Source organism: Microtus pennsylvanicus, chromosome 9 (assembly GCF_037038515.1).
Source record: "Microtus pennsylvanicus isolate mMicPen1 chromosome 9, mMicPen1.hap1, whole genome shotgun sequence".
Classification (NCBI taxonomy): Eukaryota; Metazoa; Chordata; class Mammalia; order Rodentia; family Cricetidae; genus Microtus; species Microtus pennsylvanicus.
In genome coordinates this window covers 43,584,189-43,609,196 of record NC_134587.1, presented here as the reverse complement: position 1 = coordinate 43,609,196, position 25,008 = coordinate 43,584,189, and the positions used below count along the sequence as shown (strand labels likewise).

Sequence of the window (25,008 nt, the reverse complement as noted above, 5' to 3'; positions counted from 1 at the left end):
GTAATAACTTCTAGAGGAAATGAACCCTGTATTAGGTACACATATGCAAAGAAAGGACAAACATGTCATCTCTCAGACATGCCCATGTAATTTGCAGTGAAAGGGAGTACACAGAGATATTATAGTATCTAGGAACACTCCTGAACAGACAACTCATTTGTTCCCTTTGTCATTTTACCTTTCTTCATTCTCGGGGATGGAATTTGTAGGTGTAGGGTGCAGCTATCCCTCACCAAGAGGTACACTAACAAATGGGGGTCACAACACAGTAAGGCACCAGGACAGAAGAATATGGTTCACTGCAGACTCTGCACAACAGGAACTAGTGCCCATACTAAGTGGTCCCCTAAGCTTTTTGAACTGGAACCAAATGTCTATCATGCTTAAGCTAGCCCATGTGCAGTTTCTGTTACTTGCAACTGACTCTGATATTAACTGATAAAAGGCAGTGTCAGATATTAAGGAAAATAAAGACGAAAAGAAAAAACAGAGCAAGAGTATCATACCCATAGGATTCTTCTTGTCTTTACATTTTTCTTTGAATTCAAGGATGATTTTTTTCATAAGTTCATCAACAGCTGCATTGGAAGGTGCACACACGAGGACTCGGTTTTGCTTGATTTTGGCATTGAAGTTTTCATCTGAGTGGCCCTTTCTCTGGTTCTACAATTTGTCATACAGCAGACAAACAACAATAAGCTCTAATTTTGGGATTCAAATCTTTGTCTGCTTGCAAGTTCTTACAATGGTTAAAGCAAAGCATCTATTCCTCCCACAATATGAAAGGTACTGTGGTATGGGATGCAGGGGCACATTGCACAGCACTTATGAGGACATCCAAGACCCTGGACTTCAATCCCAGTACCAGAGAAACAAACAAACAAAAGCAAGTTGAAGCCAGGTAGTGGTGGAGCATGCCTTTAATCCCAGCACTCGGGAGGCAGAGGTAGGAGGAGGAGTTTGAGGCCAGCCTGGCCTACAGAGCAAGTTCCAAAACAGTCAGGGGTGTTGTACAGAGAAAACCTGTCAAGAAGCAACAAAAAACAAGACTTTACTGGCATAAAGTTTATCACAACTGTTTGCTCTATGCCTTACTTTTATTTATTTCACCATTATATAATAGTCAGTCCAACCAACATTTAGCTCAAGAATACGTTCAAAAGGCTGGAGAGAAGGCTCAGCAGTAAAAGAGCACTGACTGCTCTTTCAGAGGTTTCAGGTTCGATTCCCAGCACCCAAATCATGACCCACAAGTTCCAGAAGAATCAGATATCTTCTGATCTCTGTAAGCACTGCATACATGCTATATAGACATACATACGGGCAAAACACACATATACACAAAATTAAAAACAGTAATAATAATAATAATAAAGCTTTTTCAAATACACAAATAAAAGGGAAGGGCACTTTAATACTCACGTGCTTCTTAATTCAGGTCAAGCCAAGTACAGGCTAACAGTGTCACACCCACCTCTGTCAATAAGCGGTACAAGAGACCAACAATGGTTTTTGATTTTCCTGTTCCAGGTGGTCCATGAATCAAACAGATTTTGGCAACAGATGGTGAGTGTTTCACCATTGCATATGCAGTTTCTATGGCTTTCTTTTGATCTTCATTGAAGTCTTTTAGGTAGTTAATCTATAGAGAAGATGTGTAGTGAGTTCTTTCTGTGATGACACATGGGAGAAGTAATGAACAGCATTCGTTCAACTTTCTTCCTCCATGGCAAACAAAACAGGCGTCTAAGTAACTGACCTAATGATTTCACAACTAGAGGAAATCTAATCAGTTATTAATTACTAATTAATACCTACAGGCTTCAGCCTGTAGTCATACAAATATGACAATAAATTTTTTACATAAGCTTTTCTTTTGGAATTATTCTGATTATTTCCCTTTAGTCAATTTTCTGCTTACACAGTGAAGGATTCTAGGAATATGTCTTTCCTAATAAATACAATGTCACACACTGAAAAATAGTTTTCATAGCAAACCACATTGAAGCTTCAGTTTTACTTTCGATTTGAATAGCCAATACTCCTGACCTCTCTAACTCATTAAACTAAGATTCTAAGGTGCAAAATGATTGGATAATGACCACAAAAGCCTAAGTATGCAACATATACAAGTTGCATATAAAATGAGGGTTTAGAAATATTTGTTTCCCTTTATATGTCCTTTCTCATTTTCTAAACTATATATATATATAATTTTTACAGTGAAAACTACAGGTTCATCCCTTCATTTACAACAATCCCATGGTTTTCCACCAATATCCAAATGCAAAACTCCTGCCACAAAACCTGTGAACAATTGCTGAATGGTGCACACCCAGTAAACACTGAAGCAGATGCTAAAGAACAGTTGAATGGTGGGGTTTTTTCTTTTCTTGGTTTTTTGGAGACAGGGTTTCTCTGTGTAGCCCTGACTGTCCTGAAACTTGCTCTGTTGGCCAGGCTGTCCTCGAACTCAGATCTACATGCTTCTGTCTCCTATGTGCTGGGATTAAAGGCATTTGCCACAACCAACCAGCAGAATGGTGCTCTTTCGACACACCCTCTTTACTGTCTTATACTTAGCCAGACATAAGCTAACCCACTTGTACAACTTGCAAAACTGAAGGGAACTAAACACCACTGTGCACAAGCATACAGGACCATTCAACAGCTAAAAGTATCCTGTTAAAAGTTCTCTCACTTTCCCTAGCGCCATTCAAATAAGCACTCACAATTCTTTCAGATGTTGTCGTTAATAGGTCTTTGGTACAGAAGTCCATGGGGTTTGGATTTAGAACAGCTCTGGCCAACTGGTTCCGACCACTCAACAAAGACATGGCTTTCAATTTCCTCTGTGTGGTTACTAGAGAACTGATCACAAGACATTTTGTAAGTTCCTGTAGTCTGGCTGCCAAGTTATCTTGTGTCTGGATGCACAAGGAACACTCAGTTTTTCCACTGTTCACTATAAGCAAAGAGGAGAAAAGCCATCAGTGAGAAAAGGTTAGTCACATGTGTTTAGAACTTGTATTTTATATGATGTACTTAAATAAGCCACTTATACTTGCTAAACGTAAAATTATTCTCATTTATTTTACGCAGGAGTTGGTCTTGGGTTTTGTGGAGTGAGTTTTACACTTGAACGGTTGATAGAGAACTGTATGGGATTGTCGCAAATGAAATGAACCTGTAGTTTTCACTTAAAAAAAAACAATATTCCTGTCCTTCAAAGAAAAATGTCAAATAAATATGTCAGACAGTAGTGACTGCTTATGGAGAAGCAGAGATGGGATGAGAAAGGAATGGGGGTACAGAGGTGGACAAGCTGGCCAGTGTCTTCCTGACAAAATGATACTGAGCAGAGATGTGAAATAAGGATTTTGAAAGCTTTATTCCTTTGAGGAAAAGAGAGTACAAGCAAAGATTCACCAAGCACAGAAAATAGGAGGTAGAAGTATGCTGGGAGTAACTCAAATATAGGGAGGCAGAGCCAGTACAGCTGGAAGGAAAAGTAGGAAGGCATGTATTACAAGATAAAGAGCAAAATGGAGTGTGTTTTTGTAGAGTTCTGGGTAACACAATAATGACTCAGAATGCTATTCACTTAGGTAGGAAGACATATGTTATTATTTCTGTATAGAAAACAGGCTCTGCCTCATCCATTAAAAAATAGTAACTTCCCAACTGTGTGTGGTGGCACACGACTTTAATACCAGCCCTTGAGTCAAGAGGATCTCTGAGTTTGAGGCTAGCCTGGTTGACAAAGGTTTTTCCACAGAGAAATGCTATTTTGAAAAACTAAAACTAGGAAAAAAAATTCACTTCTTACTACAAACCAAGAATTAAGAGCTAGATACTGGGTGTAGTGGTGCACACCTTTAATCCCAGCACTCGGGAGAGACAAGGCAGGCAGATCTGAGTTCCAGAACAGTCAATGGCTACATAGAGAAACCCTGACTCAAAAAAAAAAAAAAAAGCCAAAACAAAACAAAAAGAATAAAGTGCTATGGAAAAAGTGACAGATGTGATGATGGCTGGATGTAGGGTAAAATGGACATAAACAATCAGTCAACCTGCAATGAAGAAGTAGTTGTGAAAGACACAAAGGACCAGAAACGAACACAAGGATTAAACTATAGCTTTTCAAATACAGCGATTCAACTATTTTGAACTAAAAGGATTTCAGGAAAAGAAATAATTGTAAATTTGATGATTATAAATTTGGCAAATGTTAATCATTTTCAAGAGTCAAAAGCAAAAATTAAGTCACATAACTCTGCTGAAAATCTTCCACACAAAGAATCAGGATAAGGCACCCAGGAGGAGCTCAAGGCCAGCCTAGTCTACAAAGTGCATTCCAAGACAGCCAGGGTTACACAGAAAAACACTGTCTTGAAAAAACAAACAAAGAATCGAGCTAAACTTGGCACATCAGTTAGAATGCAGCTTGGTGGGACACTCTCAGGAGGATCAATGCAACTTTGAAAACATGATACAATAAGGCTGAAGAATCAGGAAATAATCTTTTCTTCATATAAATAAGAATAAAAGTCAAAAGGGCTGTCAAAAGGGCAGACTGACAAAGATGTGGCCTTCGCAGTAAACCACAACTACATTTTGAACCATGCTATACAAACTATAGCAGCAGTTTCTTATGAGGCTGAAGCAGGAGGATTACTTTAACCTAAGAGCTCAAAAACAGCTGGGACAATATAGAGAGGCCTACTTTTAAAAAAAAAAGCTTCAATTCTGAATTGCAGATTAGTGTTAGGAAACAATCGTGGTTACATAGTATTTCTGAGCCATAGCTTCCATTAGTAACAAGGAATAATTCTGACCACCTTTGAAGAACACTACAAATGTGAAGAAAAATAAAACACATTGCTTGGAAGATGTTTTAAATTAAAGCTACGAGGGAGATGAAAGTGATGGGCAGTAAATTTCCAAGCTCAAGCTACCTGGTAATAAATTGTTTGTTCTAAATAGCAATTAGTCAGAAAACTAAGGTTGGAATGTGACTTATTAAACAGATGACTTAAAATGATATGTAAAAACGATAGATGGAAGAATGCATCAGAAGAGGACATTAAAACAAAGCTTAAGGCTGCAGACATGGCTCAATGGTTAAGAGCATATACTGCTCTTCCAGAGAACCTGAGTTAATTTTTTAAGCACCCATGCTGGGCAGCTCATAACTGCCTAACTCCAGCTCCAAGGGAAGCCAGCATGTCTAGCCTCAGCAGTCACCTCCACTCATGTGCATATACCTACATACACATAATTAAAGTTTTTAAGTAGCAAGCCGTAAATAAGGATCTTAAGTAGAAAAAAAATCTAAATGGCAAGTGATCAACCCGGAATATAACAAAATACAGGGCTAAGGAAGCACAGTGTACAGAAAATGAGACAATCTCCTTGCTGACACCTCATTTACTTACTGACTGAAGTACGGCGAAACTTATGAACATAACCACAGTAATAGGCATTTCGATCTCGCATGTCATTCTCGTCCATATCTTTCTGCTCTCTATTTAGAGTCTCAGGAACCAAAAACACCAGATCATTTTCCTTTGGATGAAGCTGTTTAGCTAGTTCAGATTCCTCCAGGTAAACTATGAAACAAAAATTAGGATTTATGCAACTCTTAACAGATTTCAAGATCAACTTATAAGAAATTAAACCTTTGTACTAAACTCCAAAGTACAAGTGGATTAAAGTCCTGATGGATTCTGTTTATTAAAAGGGCGATATAAGCCAATAAAAATGTAAAAATACTGAGTGCAAATCATAACAGTAGCACTTGTGGTAGCCTATACATGATCTGCAAAAGATCAAGCCAATTCAGAACTCCAGCAATGAAAGCAGATGGACTCCATAGGTACCACCACAAGCTGAGTTGTTACTGGTAGTTGATAGCTTCTAAGGGAGCAAGGGTCACTTTTCTTTAGGAGAATGAACACTGATAAGATTCCAGAGACTCTAGTGGATGGCCCCACATCCAGGCACAGAAAGGGCACACCAACTGGGCTCAGAGGGCTTTAAAAAAAAAATCAGATGTGCGGTGGTGGGGCAGAAACAGGCTAGCTCATCTTTAGAGTTCCAGGTCAACCAGGGACTACACAAAGAAACTCTGTCCAGAAAAACAAAAACAACAACAACAAAAAGTAATTAAAAATTATAAAAAGAGCCAGGTAGGGGTGGCACACATCTTTAATCCCAGCACTTGGGAAGCAAAGGCAGGCAGAGGAGCTCCATGAGTTTTAGGCCAACCTGGTTCAAGTGCTGGGTACTGAACTTGGATCCTCTTTAATAAGAGTAATACCTGCTTTTAACCACCGAGCCACCTTTCATGCCCCAAACGGAAACTTTATAAAGGTTGTTTTCTTTATCTGTGTCAATGTACACACAATTGGAGGGTGGGATGAATGTCAGAGGAAAGCTTGGAGGGGTCCTTTCTCTCCTTCTCCCATGATCTCAAACTCAAACCACACTTGGCAGCTCGGGGCCTCATCCACTGAGCAATCCCACCAGCCTTGAACTTGAAATTTTATATATAAAAAATTCTCATGATCTCAAAAGTGAAAAGAAAACAATCAATCACTAATACCTTTCTAGGTATTAGACAATGTCAGAAATAGATCCATCATACTAACAAATGTTCCAATGAAAAACATTCACTTTCAGACACTTCAGAGGCAAAGCTAATTTAAATTAAAGATGACAGAGGAACTCTCCCCTCTCATCCATCTAGATAGGGTTTCTCTTTGTAGCCCTAGCCGTCCTGGAACTAGCTTTGTAGACCAGGCTGGCCTTAAACTCAACCTGCCTCTGCTTCCCAAGTGCTGGGATTAAAGGTGTCTGCCACTACACCTTGCCAAGACAGAACTTTTAAACAAGGGAGAAATGATAGTTGTAAATGAGTGTGGAGGCAGAGGCAGGTGAACCTCTGAGTTTAAGGCCAACTTAGTCTACACACACATGCGGAAAATACTGAAATAAACCTAGCCATTTTTGGGTTGAGAAAACTATCGTGAACAAGAAATTTCAAATATGTGTTAGAAGTATAGCTCAGTGGTATAAAGCAAAGGTCCTGAGTTCTAATCCCAGACCACAAAACAAAGAAATTAAAAATAAAAACAGGGAAGAAAGAAAAGCCCACTCGAGAGGTTGTTGATCACAGATGGAAAACAGTGACTTCACAGAGATACTCAGCAACCAAGGCATCAGACTCGATCTTCACCAAGAAGATCCTCCTGCTCTATTTTTACCAAAATCACAAAACCTCAAGTCTAAGGCAACATCTGGGAAACAAAGGGAGTGTTCTACAAACTAATGGAGCAATGTTTTTTTAGGCATCAAAGACACAAAGTAAGACAGGCTAAGGAACTAGCTTTTCTAGAACACTGAACACTCAGAAGAAGACAGGACAGAAAACAGACATTAGTGGAACCATGCTATGGTATGAATGAGGTCTCATACTCAGTATTATAGCAATACTAATCCTGGTTTCATATCCATATATGCAAAATGTTAACATAGTAAAAAGGTTTGCTGAGCCGGGCAATGGTGGCACACACCTTTAATCCCAGCACTCGGGAGGCAGAGGCAGGCAGATCTCTGTGAGTTCAAGGCCAGCCTAGACTACAAAAGTTCCAGGACAGGATCCAGAGCTACAGAGAAACCCAGTCTCAAAAACAAACAAAAGGTTTGCTGAAAATTATATGTGGACTCTAAGTTTTTCATCTCTTTGAATTTTAAAGTTGTATCAAAAAGCCAGTTTTTCTAATTCAAATGCCAAGGTTTATCACCTTACACCACTCTATTAACCCTCCTCTCTTGAAAGCCATTTCCTAACAATATCAATATACTCCTATGTTTGCTCTACTCACAATACACAAGAGTTCAAGAACTACTAAGCCAGTTTTACCATAAATGTAGTAGGATCCTGGTGAATTATACTGTGTATTTGGTGCAGAAGAAACATCACTTATTTCTATTGTTATTTTACTTTTATTGTTCCTCTTTGTTGATTCAATAGTGCAAGAAGTGCTACGTGTAGGGACATGAGCCTTAAATCTCAGCACTCAGGAGGCAGAGGCAAGCAGAGCTTTGTGAATTTGAGGTGAGCCTGGTTGACTAATGAGTTCTAGGCCAGCCAGGGTGATAAAGCAAGATCCTGTCTCAAAAAAAAAAAAAAAAAAAAAAGAAAGAAAGAAAATCATTTGTCTATGAAATATTCACTTTTCAGCTATTCACAGTCTACGTATCATGTACAATGTGCTAAAATGCCTGTTTAACTCAACTGAGCATTTCTTTTTATCTCAAATAATGTTTTCTGCCTTACTGTCTCATCGTAATCAAGCTAAATGAGATAATTTACATGGCTATCTTCATCTAATCACTGGCTGCTGCCAGTCTGTCTACAGTACTGCTGGGGGCTGTAAGAGCTTGTCCCACTGGGTTACCTTACCAGTCCCTGACACCTCTTCTCAAGTAGAAATTCCAATGATCACATCATATATTTCAAGTTGCATATGAACTTACTCATAAACTCCCAGTATTTTTTATAGTCGGCTGGAAATTTTCGTAAATGCAAATGATAGAAATTCTTTTTATTTGGAGAGTTGAACCATTCCTGTGCCACCTACATAAAGGAATAAAAGCAAACTAAGAAATAAAGAACATACAGCAAAACTTCCCAAACTGAGCTACAGGGAAAGTAGAACAGAATCCCAAGTCAAAAGTCTAAAAATCAGGTTGTGTGGTTTAATGCAATTGTTCAAAACTGTGACCTGTTCAATTCAGTAGCCATTAGCCATGTTTGCTTCTATTTGTTAACTGCACTTCTAAAGGCTAAAACTACTGTTCCTCAGTTGAAATAGACTACTTTTCATGGCCAGCAGGCACCTGGGGCCCTGATCCAGTTCACTGTGGAAGCATCTGCTGCTCCTACATCTTGCTGGTAGCATCCACTTCACAATGAGACCTATATTTGACCTATATTTTCCTCAGTCTCTGGGTATTTGCACAAGGATTCTTCCTGTCAATTTCTGTGTCACACCTACCAGTCTTCCAAAGACTCAAATCAAACTCAGAAGTATCTTTGGCGATCGTAAGTCCAAATTTACAAAAGAAAATCCTAGTGTAAAAAGGCTATTTTACATTAAAAAAACAAAACAAAACAACAACAACAAAAAAAAAACTTTGGGACCTTAAGGATTTTGTTTTTATAGTAACATTTTGACTCAAGTGGCAAAATCTGCAACTGGCCTGTAATTCCTCTCATGTAACTAACTGTTCATCAATGACTCCTGGTGCTGACCTGCTTCTGCTCAAAGTTAACCAAACAGTCATTCCTCAGGAGTGACAGCCCATCTTCATACTATCCCTTCCTTTTGACTAAAATATGCAACAGGAGCTTTCCTGCCATGTCAAGGGGAGGCGTGTACTCAGGAGGCTCTTCCCCGCTCCTGGGAGAGTAAACATTACAATCTAACCAGGTTAAGGCTCAAATCAGAGCCATTTTATCAACCTCAAGTCATATATTCTAAAGTGTACCTACCTGTGGCCTTTCCATCTCCACAGTTACTACCGAAACAAAGCCACCATCATTCTCTCCCCAAGTTGCTGTAACCAACCTGTAAGTGGTTTGCTAGATCTGTTGTTAGCCTTTCTACTGTTTATTCTCTACCAACAACCAAGGATGTATAAGGAATAAACTAATGTGTATTATTACTCCCTAGTCTAAATACTAACTCAAAGCCCTCCAATACCTTCTCACTGAAATGAGTACATATTCAAGCATAAGATGGACTATATGCTCATAAGCATTTCTTTGATTTTTATCTATAGAAGGGGAAAGAATTAAAGCATACTTACTGTTTCAAAAGTATTCAATATAATCAAAGGGAGAAAAACATTAAAATACTCTGCATAATCTTGAAATTGGACGGGCACAGATCTTGAGATAGATTGACAGAGACTTGCTGGGGCGCCACATTTATCAAAGTTCAAAAACATTTGGTATTTCCATTTTAAGACCTCCTTAATGAAGGTGTCAAAGATAGGCTGTGATGGTAAGGGAATATTCACTCGAGAAGAAGCTGACATAGGCTTGGTCTCACTAAGTATAGGCTTGTAACTATGTCTGATGGAACTGCCTGGAGTCCGAAAATGAGAAATATTGCATAAACTTTTCACCTCAGCCACTGGCTTCTGAGACACCAGGGAAGAGGGTGGTGTCACCTTCAAATTAGGCTGTGCCACATTTGGCTTTTTTAGTGCTGACTGAAGAATGGTACTTTCCAAAGACTTGGAAAAATTGGCAGTTCGTGAAGCACTGCTTGAGCTAAATATCTTGGTAGTAGTAGGTCTTGAGGGCCTGGGTACAGAAAGGGGTTTACGAAACACGTCGTCATCTGCTGGTTTAGTTTCAGAGTGTCTTGGGCAGTATTCACCCTGGTTTATCGTGGATTCAACACAGTCTTTGTACTTACACTTTGTGACATTCAAAGACTCCAACTGAGGCTGACTTACAAAATCTTCTCTCTGAATTGTATCTTTATGAGCCACTATAATTGGTTTATTATTTTCCATCTGTGAGCACAGATCCATATCTAGAGGATCATGTTGTGTTAAGAATAAATTGTCATCATCTGTATCACTACCGGATTCTGGCTCTGTAGCTTTCACAGCATCTTCATCCACAGGGTCCTCATCTGTCGGTACTCCTTCACTTGACACTCCAGACTCACACTGGTTCACAAGACCAGCTGTATCCATCACCTGAGGATAGGAAATGGCTTTTGCCACTTCTGGTTTAGAAGGCATGCATTTTGCTAATTGCTTTTCATTACTGTTGGCAGGTGGCTCACTTCCTCTATGATTATCTGGCCCATCAGAGTCTGGTACAAGTACGTCGGAACCCAGTACTATTCTCACAGTATTGGTATTTTTGTAATCAAGTTCTCGTTTTTTATGTGGTCTGCCTCTACTAAGTTTTTGAAACTGAAATTCCTGGCTTGTCAGAAGCTTCTTATTTTTTAAGGATTGAATTAATTTAGCCTTTCTGGCGATGTTAACTACTCCAACAGTCTTACCATGTTGACGTAATTGGGATGTAGACTCCAAAGACCTCTGAGACAACTCGCATGCCCTCCGGGGAGCTTTTCTTAGACCAAGCTTTTCAGGCGCTGAAGATGGCTGGGGATACTGGCGAAATTTCTTTGGTGGCACAACAGCAGGAGATGTTCTACAGCTAATGTAACATGAACTCTTACTTCGACCTCTTTTGGTGTCTAAATAGGTTTTCTTAATAGCCTTAGAAGCTGGAACTTTCCTGACAGGTTTAGAGTGAGTAAGAAGCTTTGTAGACATCAGTGAAACTGCAGAATCTCTCTCAACACTTGAACTGAGAGCTGACGTCCCTGTGTCTGTACTTTTTAAATCACTTCCAGAAAGATCTCTGTCATCAGTAGATTGCTCAGCTATGAAGGAAAATGAAGATTTCTGAGCATCTTCAGTTGTAATTCTTTTACACTGTTTTCTCTTATGTTTTCCTCCGGTTTTACAAAATCCCTCAACAGAAACACTACTGTGTGGTTCTGTATGCTCTTCAATATCCTCTGCTTCATTTATAACAACCTCTTCAGACACAGAGTCTACACCACAACCCAAATTATCATTTGTACTATCAGCTACATGAGTTAGATAGCTTCTTTCTTCCTCTTGAAGGGAGTTCTTACTGTCTACTTTATGATCTTGCCAAACTGAGAACACTTCAGAACAACTTTCAAACTCAAAAACCTGAGATTCAGAGTCTTCAAATTCAATAGGGTACTTTGTTTCTTCTTCCTTTATATGTTCCACAATGCTATTAACTACTGACCCATGCTGCTCTGGACATTCTTTCTCCATGTATACTTTGTCCTGTTTGATGTGTTTCTCAACGCCATGACTTCTCTCATCATCATCTTCATCAGAATCCGAAATAACAATAACTTGCTCATGGCAGGTATCAGCACTGTTTGGGTTAGCTGTCAAACATCTTATATCATCTTTTCTTTGTAGCTGGGATGGACTTTTACTTGAACCTGATGGAAATTGAATAACAGTGGTTTGAGCTATTAAAGCTATGTTACAAAGGTCTATTTGAGGACCTGTTACCAAAGGCTTGCTATTGCCATGAGGCACCTCTCCTTTTACCATGTTAGAAGTCATCACTGTACTCTTTATTTCCTTATCTCTTGATTCAACTTCAACCTTTTCAGGACCCTCATATGAAGTTTTCTTCACCAGTCTATCAGTAACTGGTAACAAATCAGCAGCAGCATGGCATTCCCGGGTTTGACACTTTTTCCCATCAGAATTATCTAACTCCTCGCTTTTTAACTGTTTCTTTTTTAACAATGAACTCTTTTGAGAATTTTGTTCTCCATGTTCATCATCTGAAACAGGGTCTAAAGACACATCATGTTTGACAGTATCTTCCTTTAGAAACCATCTATCTTTTCCTGAACAGGAGTTCTCAAGGTCAGACAAAGCTGCATTTTCCTCTAGACTAATAGTATTATTGATCAAAGTACTTTTCCTGTGTTGTTTCTTTATGACATGTGATAACTTTGCACAAATCTCATCCTTCTGTGCTTTAGACTTTGGTTTTGAGTTTTTGCCAACAGTTTCATTCTTTACTGAGACATCTTCATTTGATGTAGATACCTTTTCCAAAGAATCCATGCTAGAATTAGTCAATGAATGCATTGATATTATTACTCCTCTGTCACATTCCCATTCTAGGCCATTTCTTAAAGTATTATTCTGTAGTGTATATGAAGAGTTTTCTTTTACAGACTTCTCTGTGCTTACTTTAACTTGCTCTTGAACACGTCCAAAAAAAGGGGCCTCACTCTTTCCCTTCAAGCACAACTCAGCTGGAAGAGGCTCGTCTTCATTCAAATCAATGTAATGCTGCTTGATGCCCTCCTCTTCTGTATTATCTGCTTTAATCAATACCTGATTGCTGTCAGCTTTCTCTGATTCTTTAGAAGATGTGGGGCTGCAATATTCCAGGCAATTAAAGTCTCTTTTAGGCTTCCTGTCTGTTTGTTCACTTTCTTCTTTAAAATATGGAGAAGTTTTACATGTAGAAGTCGGATCCCCAAAAGTGCTATACTGGGGCATTTTGAATTTTATGTTTTTAATTATTTGTTTTAAACACATTTGCAAGTCATGGGTTTCTTGAGTAGACAACTGCCAACCCAGAGATAAATTTCCTCGAAGGAATAAGTTAAGTTTATCCAAGAAGCGCTTACAAAGTGTTTGCTGACCAAGCTGATAACCTTCTTTGAGGAGTCCCCTAATCAACTGCACACAAGCAAGCTGAACAGAGCTAGAGGGCACTGAATGCAATGTCAATGGTGGTATTATTGCTGCTCCTTTAGGGATATTTCCAGGTAACTTCTCAGAACTTCGTGCAAATGCAGTGGTAGGAAGCTTGGCACACTTTACAACAGCTTCTACCCACTGCTGAGAACTCACCCACAGCAGATGCAAGCACTTTTTATTTCTATGCAGTTCAATCACAGACACTAAAATCAGAATAAAAAATTCAGTGACTTTGTCACACACAGTATCTGTCTGGTTGAGGACATCTTTGACTTCAGAGTATAGATGATGAATAACTTCTACAATGTAAGCTACACCCAAATCCTTAAGATCCATGAGTGACTGAACAAAAGGTATGAACCACAGAAAGGTACTGTTATGAACACGCATGTCTTGACCAATATCTGATTGAAGAACACTGGCTAACGTTTCCATTTCTTCATACATGTTAGGACAATAATCTGGACAAATGGCTGATCTCCACCCTGAATCCTAAAACGAAAAAATAATAAACTTTCAAATAATCAAGTATCATGGTAAGTATCAACACCCAAACTGTAGAAAAGGAATACACTCTACAGCTTTACTCTTCTGGTCTACTATATAAGCAACTTGAATTATAAAACTGTTTTGAGAAAACACCATATACTCTAACCTTCCCTTCAGCTGAGACTGATTACTACTACTATTTCTACCAAAATCTTCTACTGTGGCTAGAGTTCATGCTCCCCATTAAAGGGTCTTTATGTAATAGTGGATTCACACTACTACATCACAGAGTCAGCACCCAATCACTACACAAAACACTGTCTCTGCAGTGTCACTTCAACTTTTAAAATATTATATACCTTTTTGGTCTTTTCAGGATTATAGTTATAGACAATCTGGCTGCACGTCACCATATCATCAAAATGTGGCTCCGGTTCTGACTTGGTCCTTAAATATTAAAAATAAATAGAAATTACTGAAATGAAGGGATTGAAGGAGAGGAAAAAGTCTCCTTGGTAAATCAGTTACAATACATTATTTTAAATTTTGACATTTAACCAACCTTATGGAGTTTTTCCGTATATTTTGGATCTCTCTGTTGTAGCTCACATTATTAATAATGGTTTGAAACGCTTCAATGGGGTCAATAAGTTGACCCCACACTTTTGATCCAAGGCGATCCAGAATCACCATGAAACAGTGTAATGCTGGCCAGAAAGGATCCATGCTGTCATCTAAAATGAATACAGCAATTTCTAAATTACAAAACAGTAAGAAAAACATTCTAAAATATATTGAGAATTAAATATTCTTTGTCAGTCAAAACCGAAAGCAAAATAGCAACTACTATTATTTATTTGTCTAATTAATTTTGGGGGAGGGATTTCGAAACAGGATTTCTCTGTGTAACAGCCCTAGCTGTCCTTGAACTAGCTCTACATGCCAGGATGGGCTGGAACTCACAGAGGCCTCTGTCTCCCAAGTGCTGGGATTAAACGTGTGGCCACCACTGTCAGGTGTAATAGCAATTAATTTAAAGTGATATCTGCCAATCAATCTCTCTCTCTCTCTCTCTCTCTCTCTCTCTCTCTCTCTAAGTTTTTTGAGACAGGGCTTCTCTGTAGCTGTTCTAAAACTTCCTCTGTAGATCAGGCTGGTCTGTAACTCACAAGAGTTCCATCTACTTCTTCCGAGGGCGGGGATCAAAGGCATGTTCCACCATGCCCAGCTTGCAAATTTTCAAATGTTTTAAAATTATAATCTCTTTGCAAAAATAAATAACAGTATTAATGGGAAACAAACTGATGAGCAACAAAACAGTCTAAGCAAAGGCAACCTCATCACCATTTTACCAGTCTTTCCTAATTAACCTAAGACCTCCCACAAGCTTATGCCCCAACTCTAAATGGTAAGCAACAGGGGAGAAAAGAAGAGAGGGCTAGTACAATGGCCCAGCGGGTAAAGGCACTTGCTGCCAAGCATGGGGACCTGATTCTGACCCCCAGATTCTACATGTTAAAGAAAGCAGACTTTTATTCTTTTTTTTAAAAGATTTATTTATTATGTACATAGTCTGCATGTATGCCTGAAGAGGGCGCCAGCTCTTTACAGATGGTTGTGAGCCACCATGTGATTGCTGGGAATTGAACTCAGGACCTCTGGAAGAGCAGGAAGTGCTCTTAACCACTGAGCCATCTCTCCAGCCCAAAAGCAGACTTTTAAAAGTGTCCTTTATCCAGGTCTAGTAAGGTGAGCATCCAAACTGCCTAGGCTCCCCCAAAGGCAGTAAGTGCAGTAGGATCAAAAACCCACTGCGATTGTTCTTGAGTTCTCAGTATTCCTCATTGTCCGCTATGTTCAGCTAGTCCGGATTTATCCCATGCTTTTTCAGACCCGGGCCAGCTGGTCTTGGTGAGTTCCCGATAGAACATCCCCATTGTCTCATTGTGTGGGTGCACCCCTCCCGGTCCTGAGTTCCTTGCTCGTGCTCCATCTCCTTCTGATCCTGATTTGGATAGAGGTGGGCGGTCCTTGGGCTTCCCACAGGTCAGGGAACCCTGATTGCTCTTCGAGCAGATGAGGGAGGGGGACTTGATGGGGGAGGGGGAGGGAAATGAGAGGCGGTTGCGGGGAGGAGGCAGAAATCCTTAATAAATAAATAAATTTTAAAAAAATAAATAAATAAAATGTTCTCTCTTTTCTCTAAATATTGTTTAAGAGTAAAAGAATGTGAAACAATATTTATAGATCTAAAGAAAACCCAGGATCTAAGAAATTCTGCTTCAATGAGATCCTTAATTTTGCGTGCCATAGGTAATAATTATGCTAAGAATTAAGACTCCTGGTCAACAGTAAGCATTCTTCATACACATTCTGTATACACATACCTTTACTGTCCACTTTTCATGGATATGCAGGAATTCCTGCTATTCATTAAGTGTTTATGCTTTTCCCTCACTCAGATATACAGTGGAAAGATATTGGTCATGGCTAAAGACCTTCAGTGATTCTAACATCACAGCTCTTAGTCAAAAACTTAAGATTTTGCTGTTCCCAGCTGTATTTTTCATATGCCCATAATCACTGTTTGTAACCAAAACAAATCAATACCCTTTTGCAAATACCAGAATGCCTTCCCCATCAGCAATGCCTATCAAATTTCTAACCATCCTTATTAGATTCCATTCTACGCTACTGTTTCCAGCTGTGTGATTTCCAGAGTACCCTGTGGAGGCAGTGCTATAGTTTACTCTATTACTCAGTCTCTAGTTGTCTTGACCCTTCTGCTTTACTTCTTAGACCTTTCAAACTCTGGTTAGTAACTGTTCTTCAGTGCTTAGGTTGGAATCCAGAGCCTTGGGCATACTAGGTAAATACTCTGTCATCCCCAACCAAAACTGCTTATTTTGTACTTATATATTGTGTATCCTTTACAACTTCTGATGGCACCTTATGCTTACTAAGACCTCACTCAAATAAGGAAAAAAAAGTCATGTGAAGACAACTATGAAAAGTTAAAGAATTTTAAACTTACACTTAAAAAGTATATACAGACATGGGAGAAAATTAGTAATTTATGCAGTAAATGCTGGCAAATCCATTATTAATAGTATTATCTAGCAAGAAAACATGCCATCAGAAAAAAATGGTGGTGCTGGAGAGATGGCTCAGAGGTTAAGAGCACTGACTGCTCTTCCAGAGGTCCCGAGTTCAGTTCCCAGCAACCACATCGTGGTTCACAGCCATCTGCAATGAGATCTGGCAAGCATACATGGAAGGAATGTTGTATACATAATAAATAAATCTTTTTAAAAAAGAAAAAATGGTGCTATTTCTTCTAGAATCTTTGTATAATTAAGTTCCTGACTTCATTTCTCAGTCAGCTAGAGCAGACTCTGTGATGATCAAAGTGTTGTGAGTCTATACTGTCTAGTATGCACTGAGCCTTGAAAATAAGGTTAATGGGAATGAAAAACAGTATTTTTACATTTCAATTAAACTTCAGTAACTCCTTATATCTGGTGGTTATTATGTTGGACAGTGCCACCCTACAGAACCAGAGAACAATGAAACAGCAGAGATTGGAACAGTAGCTGGGCAGCAGTTGGCAGACACTTTTAATCACAGCACTTGGGAGGCAGAGGCAGGTGGATCTCTGTGAGTTCAAGGCCAGCCTGGTCTACAAGAGCTAGTTCCAGGACAGCTAGGACTGTCTCAAAAAACAAAAAACAAAAAAAAGACTGGGACGGCCTTCCAATTGTTAAGTGACATACTTTTGCAAATGGATTTCCCAGAAGACTCTGGTTTGCATAATGTAAAAGTAAGCTAACTTTGGAGAGGATGTGGAGTAAAGGGAACTGATATAGATATGAATAATATGCATTAGTATGGATCTTGCTTTACTGATACAAATTTAAGGACAATTTTGTTATACTGTGTGTGTGTGTATATATATATATATATATATTTCTGCTCTTATTAGGGTATTGTGTTTGTGCAGTTCATTTAAAATTGTAATGTATAATTAAGAAATATAAATTAACAGATACTCATCTATAATAGTAAAGCTTTTAGTCATGTTAGTTGGATATATATATCCTTCTGAGTCTTTGATAGAGTTAAAGAATTTATAGTTATAGTTTTCCTTAGTTATGATAAAAGATAAAGTAGATATAAACATTGTACTTAGGTAATATATCCTTCTGGAGTCTTTGATGGAGTTGAAAAAATTATAGTTATAGCTTTCCTTAGTTATGATAAAAGTAGATATAAACATTGTAACTGTAATTCTTGTTTGATACCTGTTTTGTTATATGTAATTTTTCTATGTTAAAGATAAAAACCTTCCTTTTTTATATAAACAGAAAAGGGGAAGTAATGTGGATTTCCCTCTGTACGCTGTGATTACCGCTAGTAAATAAAGAAACTGCTTTGGGCCTATAGCAGAGCTATAGAGGAACAGAGCTAGGTGGGGAAAACTAAAAAGAATGCTAAGAGAAAAGATGGCGGAGTCAGAGATGCCATGGAGCTGTAGCCAGAATCAGACATGCCAAAACTTTGCTGGTAAGCCACTGCCACGTAGCAATTCACAGATTAATAGAAATGGGTTAAATTAATATGTAAGAGTTAGCCAATAAGATGCTAGAGCTAATAGGCCAAGCAGTTCTTTAATTAATACAGTTTCTATGTGATTACTTTGGGGTCCTAAGCTAACTGGGCAGACAGAAAGAACAAGCAGCCCCTCTTCCAACAGGGAACATTCTTCCATTGCTGGTGGGAGTACAAACTGATACAGCCACTTTGGAAATCAGTATGACATTTCTCAGAAAATTAGGAAACAACCTACCTACCTCAAGACCCAGCAATACCACTTTTGGGTATATACCCAAACGATGCTGAATCATACCACAAGGACATGTGCTCAACATTATTTGTCATAACTAGAACTTGGAAACAACCTAACTGCCCCTTGACCAAAGAATGGATAAGAAGATGTACATTTACACAATAGAGTACAACACAACGGGAAGAAAAAAAATAACGACATCTTGAAATTTGTGGGCAAATAGATGGATCTAGAAAACATCATATTGAGTGAGGTAACCCAGACCCAGAAAGACAATTATCACATGCACTCACTCATAAGTGGCTTTTAGACACAAAGCAAAGAAAACCAGCCTACAAATCACAATCCCAAAGAACCTAGACAACAATGAGGACCCTAAGACAGACATACATGGATCAAGTAGAAAAAGACAGGCTCTCCTGAGTAAACTGGAAGCATAGGGATCATGGGAGAGGGAAAGACAGGAAGGAAGGAGAAAGGTAGGGGAGCAGAGAAAATTATATAACTCAATAAAAATTAAAAAAAAAAAAGAGTAAGCTAACTTCCCTGGCTTCAATCACTCCCTCTAGCAAAGAAGGGTGCTAAATTAAAGTCTAAAAGGGTCCTTTGCAATTTTAAAGTCTGACTCTGTTACCTAACTAAGTTAATTCCTGGGCCATACTTCCTCAACATGCCTGAGGCCAAGATTTTTTTCTTCACACTCTTAACCCTAACTTACAGTAACACCAACTTCCCGCCTCCCTGCCTCCCCACCCCCACCCCCACCTTGAGAAAGGGTTTCTTTGTGTAGCCCTGGCTGTCCTGGAACTCACTGTGTAGACCAGCCTGGCCTCCAACTCAAAAGATCCATCTGCCTCCTAAGTGCTGGAATTAAAAGGTTTACACCACTACCACCAGGCAGACATCAACACTTTTAAAAGTACACCCCCATAGTATTCAAAATCACTTAGCAAGTAAAGTATATTACCATCCGATTGCTTCTCCATGGTGTGAAGGATTGACTGCATAAAATCATTTTGTTTGTCTGAACCCAACAACAGTGAATCCATTGCTTGCTCTTCAAGAATAGTCAGCAACATGCAAATACCTGCAAGATTATTCCAGTTTACCAAACTGATGAAATAACACTATGCTAAATGTTTTCTAAGCTACCAGGTAGAAAGTCAAAGCAGAGGGGCTGGAGAGATGACTCAGAGGTTAAAAGCACTGACTGATCTTCCAGAGGTCCTGAGTTCAATTCCCAGCAACCACATGGTGGCTCACAGTTATCTGTAATGAGATCTGGTGCCCTCTTCTGGTGCGCAGGCATACATGCAGGCAGAACACTGTATACATAATAAATAAATCTTTAAAAAAGTCAAAGCAGAACAGAATCCAGCTCCCTGTCTGCCATACTTCATGCTTCACTCCCCAACAATAGACCTTGACACTTTTTCTTTTTCTGCCTGTCCTGGAACTAGCTCTTGTAGACCAGGCTTCTAGTGTTAAATAGGTAAACACTGATAGTCATGGTACAAGGTGATTTCTAAGATGACCAAACAACTTGTACTTCACAAAACCTAAGATGTCACAAACATTCACGTGTGCATTATACAGTTCATATACCACTAAAAAAAGTTGCTAACTATGATATGTAACTTTAAAGAATTGAATTAATAAAATAGTGACTTACAAACAATGCTAACTTTTCTTACCACCTGGAAATATTTACTTGATAAAAAAGAGGTAACAATCACCATCATACTGACACATCTACTTCAAACAAGATTCACTTGCCAGTATTTGAAAACATACCTGTTTAGAAAGCATTTACAATAAATAATGTTTAATAAGATATAAAATAGTTAAGCTAATTTAGCAAGGGAACAAGAATTAGAAACCATAAAATCTTTTAATAAGAAAATTGCTCTGTGCTCAGAACACGAGGAAAGACATGATCGTGGAGGAATGATACTCACCTAGCCAATAGTTTTTGTAGTTGGTAGTATCATACATGTGCGCAGGCAGAAGGATCAGTTTGCCTTTTTCAAGCACAGAAGATGTGTAAATGTCTGGACTTTCCAAAAGCCCCAACTCAATGACTTTAAAAAGGCAAGTTAAAACTTCCTGCAAGTCGTAATAGTCATCTCTGTCCACTTTCCCCAAGTTTCTTGCAGTCAGAATAGCCCATCGCCGAACCTAAATAATTGTATTATAAATAACATTGTATGTTCATTCATTAATTCGTTCAATAAACAATGATCTACACTAAACAACATAAGATATAATAACAGATTTCAGAAGACATCAAAAGATTACTGCAATGTATGAACCTTTTTTGATTCTGATTCGAACAAACTAAATCATTTATGAAACAATCGTTTTCATTCATTTAAAAACTAGCGGAAATCTGTCCTGTGTTAATATTTTATTTAATATATTTATATTTTATGTATTTGGTAATTTTTTTTCCATCTATCCCACCAATTTTTTAAAGATTTATTTATTTTGTACATAGTATTCTGCCTCCTGAGTGCTGGAATTAGAGGTATGCACCACTATGCCCAGCAGTATGCTCTTTCTTTGCTAGAGGTTTAAAAATAAAACATCTTTTCTTGCCATATTCTTGCAGAACAGTCTTCCTCAGCAATTGACTTAAAAGAGTGACTCCATTCTAACTGCTGTGTATATGTGTATGCTGCCTCACTTCATGGTAGGCTATGTCCCATTTCATGCCTACGGGTAATCTCTATATCTGTTCTTGTCTACTCTCTGAATTTTATATGGACTTCTTCATCTCTAGCACCTAGTAACTTTTCTTGTTCCTGCCTATTCCCTACAGTTCTACCCCTTCAATCTCACTTATTAGCAAAATTAGTATTTTTAATGATTTTCCACGTGCTTCAGCAAACAAGTGAGAAAAGAATCTTTCATTAGTTCAGTTTTACAATATGCTGGTTAATTTTGTCAACTTGACACAAACCTGGAAAGAGGGACTCTTAATTTTAAAAAAGCCACCATAAGCCGGGCAATGATGGCGCACGCCTTTAATCCCAGCACTCGGGAGGCAGAGGCAGGTGGATCTCTGTGAGTTCAAGACCAGCCTGGTCTGCAGAGCTAGTTCCAGGACAGGCTCCAAAGCCACAGAGAAACCCTGTCTCGAAAAACCAAAAAAAAAAAAAAAAAAGCCACCATAAAGTTGGCCTGTAGATAAGCCTGTAGGTGATTGACATGGGATGACCCAGCCTGCTATGGAGTGTGTCTCTCCTCTCCTGGGCAGATGGGTTGTATAACAAAACAGGTGGAGCAAGCCAGTAAGCAATACTCCTTCACGGTATCTGCTTCAGTTCCTGCCTCTACGTTTCTTTCTTGAGTTCCTGCTATGATTTCCTTTGATAAACTGTGATATGACAGTGTATGATAAAATAAACTCTTTCCTTCCAAAGTTGCTTTTGGTCAGTGTTTCCTCACAGCACCAAAAACTGACTATGACAGAAACACTGAAAGAAAATAAAACTACTTTTCCTCCTTGTCTTTTCATCAAGTAGCACTTATCAGCCAATGCTCCCGTCCTCTTAAATTCATAACACTCAACCATGTAAACATTCTACTTAAATGTAGTAATTGAGTAAAAATTTTCAACCTATATTTTAAACAGAATAGACACTATACTACATACAAGGTAATGCCATTACTAACACTATACCCATACTCACCATTTCATTGGGATGAACCAAAAACAAATAGATCCCTGGATATTTGTCAAACACCTGAAAGGAGCAATTGGTCTGTTCCATTCGACAAAGTGCTTCCACACACAGTTCATCTAAATGGGGAAAAAGCAGTAAAGGGTTTAAATTGAGGCCCTAAAAACTGGCTCCTTGGGTATTTTTTAAATAAAAGTTACTCATTTTTTTGAAACTAAGAAAATAGAAATGCTGATGGTGTAATTGTCGAAACAAAATTTACCTACTGATACTTTTTTTTTTTGAGGTACTAGAAATCAAACCCAGTTCCTGAGGTATACTAGGTAAACATACTGAGTTACATCCATTCTGATAGGCTGTTCATTGTGATCATGTATACTAGGTAAACGTACTGAGTTACATCCATTCTGATAGGCTGTTCATTGTGATCATGTATACTACTAGGTAAACATACTGAGTTACATCCATTCTGATAGGCTGTTCATTGTGATCATGTATACTAGGTAAACAAACTGAGTTACATCCATTCTGATAGGCTGTTCATTGTGATCATGTATACTAGGTAAACATACTGAGTTACATTCCAATTCTGATAGACTGTTCATTGTGATCATGCATGGAATAGTCCTCTTATTTTAAATTTGCTAAAACATGGGGCTGAAGAGATGGTTCAGAGGCTACGAGCACTAACAGTTCTTCCAGAAGACCCAGGTTCAATTCCCAGTACCCACATATCAGCTCACAACTCTAGCTGCATTGGCAGGGGCTCTGACACCCTCATGGAGACATACATTCAGACAAAACACCTATGCACATAAAATAAAATTTACTAAAACATATATTTATATTTTGTATAATTATCTCGAAAGAATATCTCAGAAGCATGGTTATAGGTCCAGTATCTTGCATTTGATATTTGGTCCACCTGAACTGGAGTAAGAACAAAAGAGCTTCTCCTCCTAATTGCTAGTCATCTCAATTTCACGTACAGATCAACTAGCTTCCTCGATGAGACTTTAAATTCGTCAATTTTATTTGTCAAGCTTCAAAAAATAGTATACTAGTAATAGTAGTTAGCTTTAAAGGGGGAATTATGACTGGGTCAGCTTACAGGAAACTCCTGTAATACTGGAAATACACAAAAGTATAAATAATCTTCAAGTTTACATACTTTTATAGATTTTTAATTTTTTTTTTTAAATATGTATGGGGCTGGAGAGATAGCTCAACAGTTAAAAGCACTGGCTGCTCTTTCAGAGGACCCAGATTCAATTCCCAGCACCCACATGGCAGTTCACACCTATCTGTAACTCCAGTTCCAGGGGATCCAACTCCCTTACATATACAGGCAAAATACCAATATACATAAAATAATATAAATTATAAAGAAAATACTTTGTGTATGAATATTTCACCTCTATGCATGTTTATGTACCCCATACCTGCCTTGTACCCAGAGATCAGAAGGGCGTGGGAGTCAGATCCCCAAGATTTGAGTTACTGACAGTTGTGAACTGCCAATGTGGGTGTTTAGAAACTGAAACTAGGTCCTCTGCAAGAGTAGCAAGTGCATTCAATTAAGCTGCTGAGCCATCTCTCCAGCTCTGGTATTATGAGTACATTATTCTTTAATAAATATTTAAGGGGCTGGAATGTTGGCTCAGCTGTTTAGAGGACCTGGGATCAGATTCCAAGTACCTACAACGGTGGCTCACAACCATCTTAACTCCAGTTCCAAACGATCTAACATCCTCTTCTGGCTTCCTTGGGTATTTCCACATATGTGATACATAGATATAAATGCAGTCAAAACACTCAAAAGAAAAATATTAAATGAAAATGATTAAAAGACTTTCAGTTTATAATCTAGTTACTTGAAAATTAGTAATTTATCTAATCAAAAGCAGAGCTTGGTGGCACAGGCCTATAATCCCAGCCCTCCAAAGGCAGATGAATCTCTCTAAGTTCAAGGCCAGAATGGTCTATATGTGAGTACCAGGACAGCCAAGACTACAAAAGAGATAACCTGTCTCAAAAAGACAGTTTTCTAATCAAATATTTGTATTTACTTTATATAGGGTAAAGAAAATTAAATTGCATAAACTGTTTTATATTTCTAAAAAGTAACCATAAAGTCTCAAGTAACAGAGCAAAAAAAAAAAAAAAAGTTACAGAGGGGCCTGGTGGCATTGTAATTCCAGCTACTGGGGAGGCTGAGGTGAAAGAACCAAAAATTCAAAGCCTGCCTAGGCTACAGAGTGAATTCAAGGTCAGCCTGGGCAATTTAATAAGATGCTGTCTCAAAATAGACAATATTAAGCAGGTTGGGGATAAAGAGTAATTGCCTAGGTATGCATGATCCTGGGTTAGGTCCCCATAACAGCACTACCACCACCAAAAAAGTGAACTATTTTTGATTAAGGGAATAAATACAACCAAATTCAATATGCTGTCTTCTAGTCACTCTAAAACAAATTGGCCCCAATCCACATATCTACCTATTGAGAATATATGAGCTAGATACTGGATTCCTAAAGTATTCTTTATACCTGGTAAGTATGTAGGCCCACCTTCTCATTACAACTCTGGAGCTTTGATTTCAAG

General features: G+C 38.5%; 1 protein-coding gene across 5 annotated transcripts in view; it reads right to left on the bottom strand.

Annotated features, from left to right (window-relative positions):
- The window catches only part of Setx (senataxin), a 65,979-nt gene that overhangs the window by 26,045 nt on the left and 14,926 nt on the right, over nt 1-25,008 (bottom strand). For all 5 annotated transcript variants that reach the window (XM_075985613.1, XM_075985616.1, XM_075985611.1 and 2 more), the window contains 11 exons: nt 22,414-22,523; nt 20,677-20,896; nt 19,686-19,805; nt 14,435-14,606; nt 14,232-14,319; nt 9,880-13,875; nt 8,545-8,644; nt 5,439-5,612; nt 2,733-2,965; nt 1,475-1,642; nt 507-663 (listed from right to left, as the gene is read on the bottom strand). In XM_075985613.1, coding sequence (XP_075841728.1) covers nt 507-663; nt 1,475-1,642; nt 2,733-2,965; nt 5,439-5,612; nt 8,545-8,644; nt 9,880-13,875; nt 14,232-14,319; nt 14,435-14,606; nt 19,686-19,805; nt 20,677-20,896; nt 22,414-22,523 — 5,538 coding nt within the window. The remainder of the gene's footprint in view (nt 1-506; nt 664-1,474; nt 1,643-2,732; nt 2,966-5,438; nt 5,613-8,544; nt 8,645-9,879; nt 13,876-14,231; nt 14,320-14,434; nt 14,607-19,685; nt 19,806-20,676; nt 20,897-22,413; nt 22,524-25,008) is intronic.